This window comes from Ischnura elegans, chromosome 6, assembly GCF_921293095.1.
Source record: "Ischnura elegans chromosome 6, ioIscEleg1.1, whole genome shotgun sequence".
NCBI classification, from domain to species: Eukaryota; Metazoa; Arthropoda; class Insecta; order Odonata; family Coenagrionidae; genus Ischnura; species Ischnura elegans.
In genome coordinates, this window is record NC_060251.1 from 76,464,597 (window position 1) to 76,474,351 (window position 9,755).

The window sequence follows — 9,755 nt, forward strand, 5'->3', positions numbered from 1 at the left end:
AGTAATTCCTTGCTCAGAAATGTTAAAGTATATACATTTTCCGGCCACGGTGGCGGCGGGGTAAAGTCCTTGGTTGCAACACAAGAAGTCGCGAGTTCGAGTCCCGCCCTGGAAGGTTATCCCTATCCTAAGCATGGATGTTCGTTTATGTTTAATGGTTAAGTCGAAAACCCGGTGTGAAAGGCCAATGCTGCTATTTTCGGTGGTACATGAATAACTAAATAAATAAATTTCTTTTCTCCGCGTGCGATTTGAAAAAGGGTGCAGGGTGTGTCCAAAGGGTGTGAACTTTGCAACCTTCGTTACTTGACCAACTCACTCGGTCATCTCCACAGAAAACTTAAATAGTATTACTTCAACCAAAGAGAGAAATCTGCCCATCATAAATTGAACTAAATTCGTAAAGGTTATTTCTATTTCATATTAATTAAATGCTATTGTGTAGGAGACCGGATGCTGGCTCTTCATATTGAAGGAACCTACCTAAGCATCCCACGCTCTCTCCGTTCTTTTCCTCTGCTTGCACCTTACCTGCACATCCCTCTGGTTTCCGGTCGCTCCTTTCCCACCAATAGGTACTGCAACATCAGCGACCTACGAGCCTCACATGCCACGGCGATGGCAACGAATCGGAGAGGTGAATACCGATCACGTGGGGACGCCTAAGGTGGACTTGGGAGTCTAAGCAGCTTGGCAGCGGGGAGTCAAGTGCGAGATGTAGAGAGAGCAACATCAAGTTGGGGATCAATAAAAGAATGGTCTTTATCTCACAAAATCTTTCAATTCTGTTCCCTGTACTTCCTCTGACGGACCAGTAGCGGTCGTAAATCTTACATTGGTGTCAGAAGTGTCGGATTTTAGTCAGAGGAGGATACATATCAGAAGATAAGACCATGTCTTCTCGAATCAGTTTAGGTGGACGAGAGGTGGAGCTCCAGCAGGCCATGAACGAACTGTGCGAACGACTCCGCGTGGTCGAAACGGAAAATAAGAGGCTGAAGAATAACAGCGCGGCAACCGCGACAGAAACTCGACCACAGCTCGCATATTTCACGGCGGTTGGCGAGTTTTCGGGAAAAGTCGAGGAGGATGTCGACGCCTTCTTTTCAAAGTTGGAGGGAATCGCAGATCTCGGTGGATGGTCCGATGCCGATAGATTGCGAGTCGCTAAGCTGCGTATGCTCGGAGACGCTAATATTTTCATTCGTAGTAAAGACGAATGCCGCGAGGCAGACTCGTACGAAGTTTTTAAGGCTCTCGTTACGGCGCGGTACCGCTCCAAAAAGAGCGCGCGGTTTTTCCGGGAGGTGTTGTCGAACCTCCGCATGTCACCGGGCGAAGGCATTGAGGCATTCGCTGACCGAGTGCGGGCGATAAATGCGCGAACCTACTCCACTGAGGGCCCGGCAGAACGAGTGGCGGAGCGACGTGTCGAGGCGGATCAGCGGGCGCTCGACACGTTCCTACGTGGGCTAACTGGGGAGGTTGGCCATCAGTGTCGACTGACTGCCCCTGAGACCTTCGATGCTGCCATCGCTAACGCCATCCGGATCCAGGAGACTGAGAGGAGGCCGGCGGAGGGACCAAGGGATGGACCACCCGCCCGCCGAGTATTCCATGCCCCTAGCCAGCGCGTCTGTTTCAACTGCGGGCAGCCCGGTCACCTTTCCAAGCAGTGCAGCCGAGGAAGGCGCTGTTTTATCTGCGGAGGGGGAGATCATCTGGCCCGTGATTGTAGGAGCCGCAGCGGGGTCCAACAGGCGGGAGATTTAAACGGCGCTGGGGCCGGAAGAGCCGCCGAATCCGGCCCCTGGTAAGTGTAATCCTACCTCGTGTGGGCAGTAGGGGGGATTCATGCGATTTGGTGGCAGTAGTTAATATTTTAGGAAGAAAATGTAAAATGCTTATAGACACGGGGGCTCAGATTTCCCTAATCAGGCGCGCTGTATGTGGAACAGACAAAATCAGAGCACCTGCGGTCAGAATTTTGGGTATTGCTGGGGGAAAAATGTGGAATTACGGGGAGAAAGAAGTGACCTTTTTTGTGGGGGCAGTGAAGTATGATGTAAATATGCAAGTGGTTGAGCGAGTTGCAGAATTTGACGGGATTTTAGGCTTGGATTTTCTTAAGAAATATGGGGCATCAATTGATGTGAGTGGGAGTAAACTTTTTGTTGGCAAAAATAGTTGGCCATTAACAGGGGAACTAGTAGAGAAGAAACAGGACCTGAAGGACGAGATTAGCCCTAATAAGAAGGACAGTAGTTCTAAAAGACACGAAAAAACTATTAAAAATGTAGAGTTGAGGTTAGCAAATCCTATATCTGTGCCGCCGCGTAGCGAAAAAATAATTAGAACAACAATTGTAAGTGAAACCTCCTTTCAGGGTCGCGAAGTTATTGTGGAACCCATAATTCCGGATGTTGAGGGGTGTGCCGTGGCTCGTAGTTTGAGCAGCGTAGGCGAAGATAACTCTGTTATCTTTCAAGTGGCGAATTTTGGGACAGAGGAATTGAATTTCCCAAAGGGGACGTTATTGGCTACGGTAGACGAGCTAGTTACAGGGTTGGCGGGCGAAAGTGATGTGGTAAGAGTTGGCCAATTAGGGACGATAGAAAATGTCACCGATAAATTAAATTTTGCTGACAAGCTAAGTCACCTATCGCCTGATGAGGTGAATGTGTTGAGGCCCGTTCTGGAGGAGTTTTGTGACCTTTTTAGTCATAAGGAAAATCTACCTGCGACAGATATCGCGTACCACCACATACCTACTAATGAGGTAAAGCCCATATATCGTCGCCCATACCGCACTCCGTACCATCAGAAGCCATTGGTAGAGAAATTTGTGCAAGAGCAACTTGAGGCTGGGATAATTACACCTAGTGAGAGCCCATGGGCATCACCAGTCGTTATCGTGCCCAAGAAATCCACAGATGGGAAGCCAAATTTTAGATTTTGTGTAGATTTTCGGCAATTGAACTCCATCACAACACCCGATGTCTATCCGATTCCAAATATCGTCGATACTCTTGATTATTTGGGGGGGTGTAAATATTTCACGACCTTAGACATGACCAGCGGGTATCATCAAATACCCATGCACCCTGAATCGCAGCCTAAAACCGGTTTCGTTGTCGAGAGTGGGCACTACGAATACACTAGAATGCCATTTGGTTTGCGAAATGCCCCTGCTACCTTTCAGCGAATGATGGACGGAGTGCTCCGCGGATTAAAACCCTTACAGTGTTTAGTATATTTAGATGATGTTATTGTATTCAGTAGCGGAATTAAAGAACACTCCGAGAGATTGAGACGAGTTTTCGAAAAATTGAGGGAATCAAAACTTTCATTAAAATTTGAAAAATGCCACTTTGCCTTAGAACAGGTAAATTATCTCGGCCATATTATTTCGAAAAAGGGTGTGCGGCCCGACCCGGGAAAGATTGATGCGGTGAAAAACTTCCCAACCCCAACGAATGTGAAAGAGTTGCAATCTTTTCTCGGTCTAGCCAACTATTACCGACGCTTTGTCGATCGATACGCCGAGCTGGCCAGGCCCCTTACAAGGCTTTTGAAGAAGGGGACAGCGTTTATCTGGGGACCGGATTGTCAACACGCAATGGGTGTTTTGAAGGATGCACTGACTTGTAGCCCTGTGCTTGTATACCCTGATTTTAACAAACCCTTTATTCTCTCCACGGATGCAAGTAATTTTGCGCTTGGGGCCGTCTTATCACAAGAGGTCGCGGGAGAGGAGCATCCAATAGCCTATGCATCTCGGCAACTAAATACCGCGGAAATCAATTATTCCACGACTGAAAAAGAATTGCTGGCGATCATTTGGAGTGTTCAGCATTGGAGGCCTTATTTATTTGGGAAAAATTTTAAAATTGTGACAGATCACGCAGCATTGAAATGGCTTTTCAGTATGAAGGACCCCTCTAGTAGGTTGATGCGATGGACGTTAAAGCTCGGCGAATATAACTATTCCGTTGTTCACAAACCGGGGAAGAAACATTTGAACGCGGATTGTTTGAGTCGTAAAGTGAGGCTCGTCGACACCATATTTGATGATGACGTAGCAAAAATGCAAGTAAGGGATATGCAGTGTAAACAGTGGCGTTCATCACAAGGTTTCGAAGAAAAGGGAGGGTTTTTATACAAAGATACGCGTAATGGATTGAAACTAGTGGTTCCGGAGATAATGAGATTAGATGTTTTCAGACAGTATCATGAGCACCCTTTGTTTGGCCACGCAGGTGCGCAGTCAACATTCAATAGAATAGAATCTCTCTATTGGTGGCCTAAAATGCGAGCGCATGTTGAAAGGTTGGTGAAAGAGTGTGTGTCATGCAATCGCCGTAGCCCGTATGGTAGAACGAGAGCGCCTTTGCAGAAGCTACCTGAAGCCGAAGCCCCTTTTGATTTCGTAGCGGTCGATGTGGTAGGACCCCTACCCGTGACGGAGAGTGGAAACAGATACATTCTCTCCATATTAGATCATTTTTCGCGGTATTTGGTCATGGTCCCCTTGGCGGATCAGTCGGCAGTGACTGTAGCTGAGGCTTTCGTGAATAGGTGGGTTTTGAAATTTGGTGTGCCAAGTAAGCTTTTGAGCGATCAGGGATCTAATTTTATGTCTGAACTGTTTACAAATATGTGTAAATTACTGAAGATTACGAAGTTACGCACAACACCCTTCCATCCGGAATGCAATGGGAGAATTGAGAGGGTTCATCGAACAATTGCGGTTATGATTAGCCATTACGTAAACTCTAAAAACAATAGCTGGGATGTATTACTCCAATATGCAACTACAGCATATAATAGTAGCACGCATAGTAGTACAACATGTTCGCCACATGAAGTTGTATTCGGGTTTCCAATGAAAACCCCTTTCGAGTGTTTGGACAGAGAGAGTAAAAAGATTGTCGGCGATTATGTTACGGGTCTTCGGAAAATCCTGATGGATCTGAGGTCGAAGTGCCGCAATAGTTGTAGGAGTGCGCAGAGAACACGAGAGATTCAGTACAATAAAAAATGCAGGGATGTGAAGTACATGTGTGGGCAGTATGTGTATTTGAGTGATGCCCAAATTAAGTCAGGCCGAGTTAAGAAGTTTCATTGCCCATGGAGGGGGCCATACGAAGTGATTGAAGTTCTCTCGGACACAAATGTGCGGCTGAAGCTTCCCTTTCGAAATGTTGTTGTACACAAAAATAGGCTTAAACCATATCATGGTACTTCCCCTCCCACTTCAACTAGCAGATTCCAGGAGCGACGTCGAGGGCGCCCACGGAAAACCCAGACGACGGAGGACGAAGGAGCCAGCTGTGCGCCCTGTTCAAGTGTGGAAGACCCCCCCTGTTTTCCCCTTCCCAGTGTTGTTTATCCCTCCACCTCATCAGTGCCCCCAGCGAGTCCCCTGACCAGCGAGAGTGATAATCTGGAAGAGAACGCACATCCCAGAGAAGACCGCGAAGAGGATACCAACGTCCTTGCTTCCCCATTCCGTGCGCAAGCACATTCCGCGGAAGGCCGCGGAGACTGCGGGAGCACCGACGCAGACGACAATTCCCTTATCTCACCAACCCTCCCCGCGCGCTCTCCCTACCCTTTGAGGTCGCGAGCGGCTGGCCAAGCCGGACCACGCTCAGAGAACGAAGACGTTAGTGTAAATGTGCCAGCAGAAAGTGTGGTGAACGAGGAGAGAGCCGAAGGTGCATATAACCTACGACCGCGTAATAATAAGAAATAAATTGTGTCTTGTGAGATTGAACATTGTTTAATGAAATTTTGTTGATGCTGGGTTTATTAGTATTTAATCTTTGTATTGTTGATCAAGGGTCGGAATGATTATGTATTACGGGATTGTATGATTTTTACAGACGTTTTATTGAGTGTTGGGTTTATTGTGGTATTTCATCTTGAATGTCTTCTTAAAAAAAAATTGTCCACTGTGTGTCCAATTTTGTTTTGCGGGAAGGCGATGTAGGAGACCGGATGCTGGCTCTTCATATTGAAGGAACCTACCTAAGCATCCCACGCTCTCTCCGTTCTTTTCCTCTGCTTGCACCTTACCTGCACATCCCTCTGGTTTCCGGTCGCTCCTTTCCCACCAATAGGTACTGCAACATCAGCGACCTACGAGCCTCACATGCCACGGCGATGGCAACGAATCGGAGAGGTGAATACCGATCACGTGGGGACGCCTAAGGTGGACTTGGGAGTCTAAGCAGCTTGGCAGCGGGGAGTCAAGTGCGAGATGTAGAGAGAGCAACATCAAGTTGGGGATCAATAAAAGAATGGTCTTTATCTCACAAAATCTTTCAATTCTGTTCCCTGTACTTCCTCTGACGGACCAGTAGCGGTCGTAAATCTTACAATTGCTTACTTAATGAAAACATTTTTTTTTTCAAAAACCAATAGGCAGATGTAAAATAGTAAGGAAAAACTGCAGAGTTAGTGCTATTAAATGCGAAATTGCAAGTAACTATGTAAGTACCTACTTATCAAAAGATCGTTATCAAGAAATGTTTTGAAATAACAATGCTAAGAGGGGAACTGAGATAGCTCGGATTAGGAATCGGAGAATTCGAATCGGAAGGAGTATTAGTCTATTGGTAGGAAAACTGGAAACTATGAGTCACTTTATTTTTCAGTGCTAAAATAAACATTAAATAAAAATTGGTGAGAGAGGTCATTGTCTGGGCCGTCATTGCCATGAAAACCAAACTAGAGGAAAAACATACCATTTATCCAAAACATGTAAAAAATTTTACGGATATTTGGCATGGTGATATTATAAAATATGGTCATTGACCATTCCAGTTGACGTATCCAAAGAGTATTGAAGCATTTTAGGAAAAAAAGGGGATCATACGGTTTATGTACGAATATTGATTCAGTTCTATCATATTATAACCGGGATTTAAGAGAAGCAATTAGAGAATTAAGAACTCTGTGACAGAAGAGTATTTATTGCTAAAAGTTGAACAGTGGTACCGACAATAAACTTTAGCGTAAGATGAATCCTTGTAATATTACAGTGCCTAAAAAATTAGAAGAGAAGCGCAGATATTGTTATATGCACATATAGATAGAAATATGTGTACATTTCTTCTGCGAAAACATATCAAAGAACAGATTCTCAATCGTTTAAACCGAAATTTAAGAGAAAATAAATAGAAAAAATAGAAAGATAACATTTCACTTTCAAAGCAATTTTTCAACTCGAGTAAATTCTACAAAATTAAAATAAAATTGAAACAAAATTTAATAGATGAAGGCTCCTACCATTCTTAGTCAGTATTTACAATGAGGAGCACGCTCTACAATTATGCCGCTTAATACTGTACTTGGATTAGAAAGGAAGAGCTATCAGATTTTGTTATGCCCATGCCATTCTCGATCTGCAATAAAAGTTTACTCCTCCCTCCCTCAATGCCGAAGATGCTGCTTTATGCCCGCAATTTATTTTTACGTCCTCACATGGAAGACATGTCCCAGAGTGCAATAAAATTGTCCTTTCACTCCTTTCTTCCCGTCCCTTCTCATTCCACCTCTTCCTCTCACTCAACCTCTTCTTATCTGAAGCTTCCCTTTCGCTCCCCTTATCTGACTGCCGCTTCCTTACAATCTTTTGCACTCTCATTTTCTCCGTGGGTGTTTCCACGGGTGCGGTTTGGCAAACCACATAACAAGCATCATACTATAATTATTTTCCACGGATAATTTACACTTGAGGCGGCTTAAAATCTTGGGTGTCCTTACGACCACACACTCAATATCAACACAAACCTAATCTTCATTAGATCGTAGATTGAAAAATAGACTAAACCCGTTACATAAATTTAAGACAGTGTATTTTCCATTGCAGTTAGCCATACCTTTCGAACACCAACATAATACGGTAGATCAGATCATAGCAATAAATAAGGGAGATAGATTGTAGAACAGATAGATTCAGAATTTCGTTTTTTTCCATGAGCAGTAAGAGACTACAACGGCAGCGTTATAACTCAAAAATAGATTAGGTGACTTATAGTGTAGCTTACATATTCCTTAATGCATGTTTATGGATTTTATTATTAAATATAGTAACATGTTGTGTGTGTTCTAGCTTTATCGGCAGATTACTTAAATGAATAGTTGTCAAGTTTTGCGTATGCGTGAATTTGGAAGTATAATATGTTAGTATACGTAACGTTTTTGGACTGTGTGGTGCGCATGTGGGAATCCAATTGCATGCTGCATGCCTGTGATTGATCACCCCCTGCCAAACACCCTAGAGGTTGCTCGCAGGGTATCATTTAAATGTAGATGTAGAAACATTTTAACAAATTCAATGTGGTAAAGTTTCAAATGAACCTCATGTGGCGACGGAGATTTTTGTTGCCTTAAACTTTTGCAAACAACGTTACTTCACAAATATACTGCTTTACCACTTAAAAAACTTTTAGTCTTGTTTAACCATAATTAAGAAATAGTGCCTCCCAAGAAGCCACCTGTCATGAGCAGCTTATTTGATACTCAAATTTTTTATTCCGTTTCGAGTGACAGGATGACTTATATTCGAAGTCGGTATGGAGTAATTGTTAAATTTATTTATTCTTTGGTTGCATCAAAGTTTTGGTTTGAAAACTATATTTTTTGCAAGAGCTTATTGCAAGAGATTTTTACTTATGAAGCAAACGAAATGCGCATAATTTTTTTATTAGCTTTATATTTTAATTTTAATTGCAGCTCAGTTAAGATAAAAACTGAAAAGAGACATACTGTTGAACCATTTTAAATGTAAAGAAATTGACTAAAATTGCCGGAAATTCTATTCGTAACAACGCAAAGTTAAGCCAAAAATTTGCCATATATATGAAGAACCCAGTATTAGATTTCAAATGCATATTTTTTTTTTAAATATGAAAAATCCGAAAAAGAAAGGTGTTTATAATTTGAAAACTCATTTGATGGTCCATAACCTATTTGGTGGTCCAAACTCATTTGACGGTATATTTTGAGTTATCCATAATGTCATCTTCTTAGAATTAGCAATATTTTTAAGGTAAATTTTAAGACAGAGAGAACAAATTTTACACCTAAACCTCATCTTGAGACTAATAGGTTAAAAGAAAATGGAATATACGTCACTAAAAACTGATTAACTTGATTAAAATTGGAGCTTATTATCATTTTCAACTAGATTGTGTAACATTTCCATCATTTTTATTCTTGGTAAAAAATAATTACAATCATCTTTTGCTTTTAGATGCTGAAATTGGTTCAAGCACCTGCAATCGGAGCATCTGTTGGTAAAATTTGTCGACCTAATTGGTAGGATCGGCACAAAAATAGAACCTATATTCTCAAGGCTGTTAATATGTATCTACGAATACTTCGTCAGGGATGTTTCTTTAGAATTCCTTACGATCATTTAAAAAAAAAACTGACAAACGCCAATTTTAACTAAAATACATAGTCTAACCTAAAATTATGCTAAATATACATCATCGATGAGGTCTGCAGATTATCAGTTTTTGAATTGAAAATGTAATTACCAAGCGATTTCAACATCCGAGATCTCGGGTCAAATACCAAACTTCGCGTTACAGCTAATTTCTCATTTCACCACTTTGCATGTTAATATTAAGCATTTCACCGCAATAAAGGTGTCAAAGAAATGGTACAGGTGTTGAATAAAATTCTTGATGGCTTACCTTCGATTAGGGAGTTCTTTCAACGCCTTCCAAGTAATATGG

General features: G+C 42.6%; 1 protein-coding gene across 1 annotated transcript; it reads left to right on the plus strand.

Annotated features, from left to right (window-relative positions):
* Positions 1-893: 893 nt before the first annotated feature.
* On the plus strand, positions 894-3,280 carry LOC124161401 (the record flags this gene model as incomplete). Its single annotated transcript, XM_046537719.1, has 2 exons — positions 894-1,813; positions 2,110-3,280. Coding segments are annotated over exons 1-2 (2,091 nt in total), but the record flags the coding sequence as incomplete, so codon positions are not given.
* Positions 3,281-9,755: the final 6,475 nt, after the last annotated feature.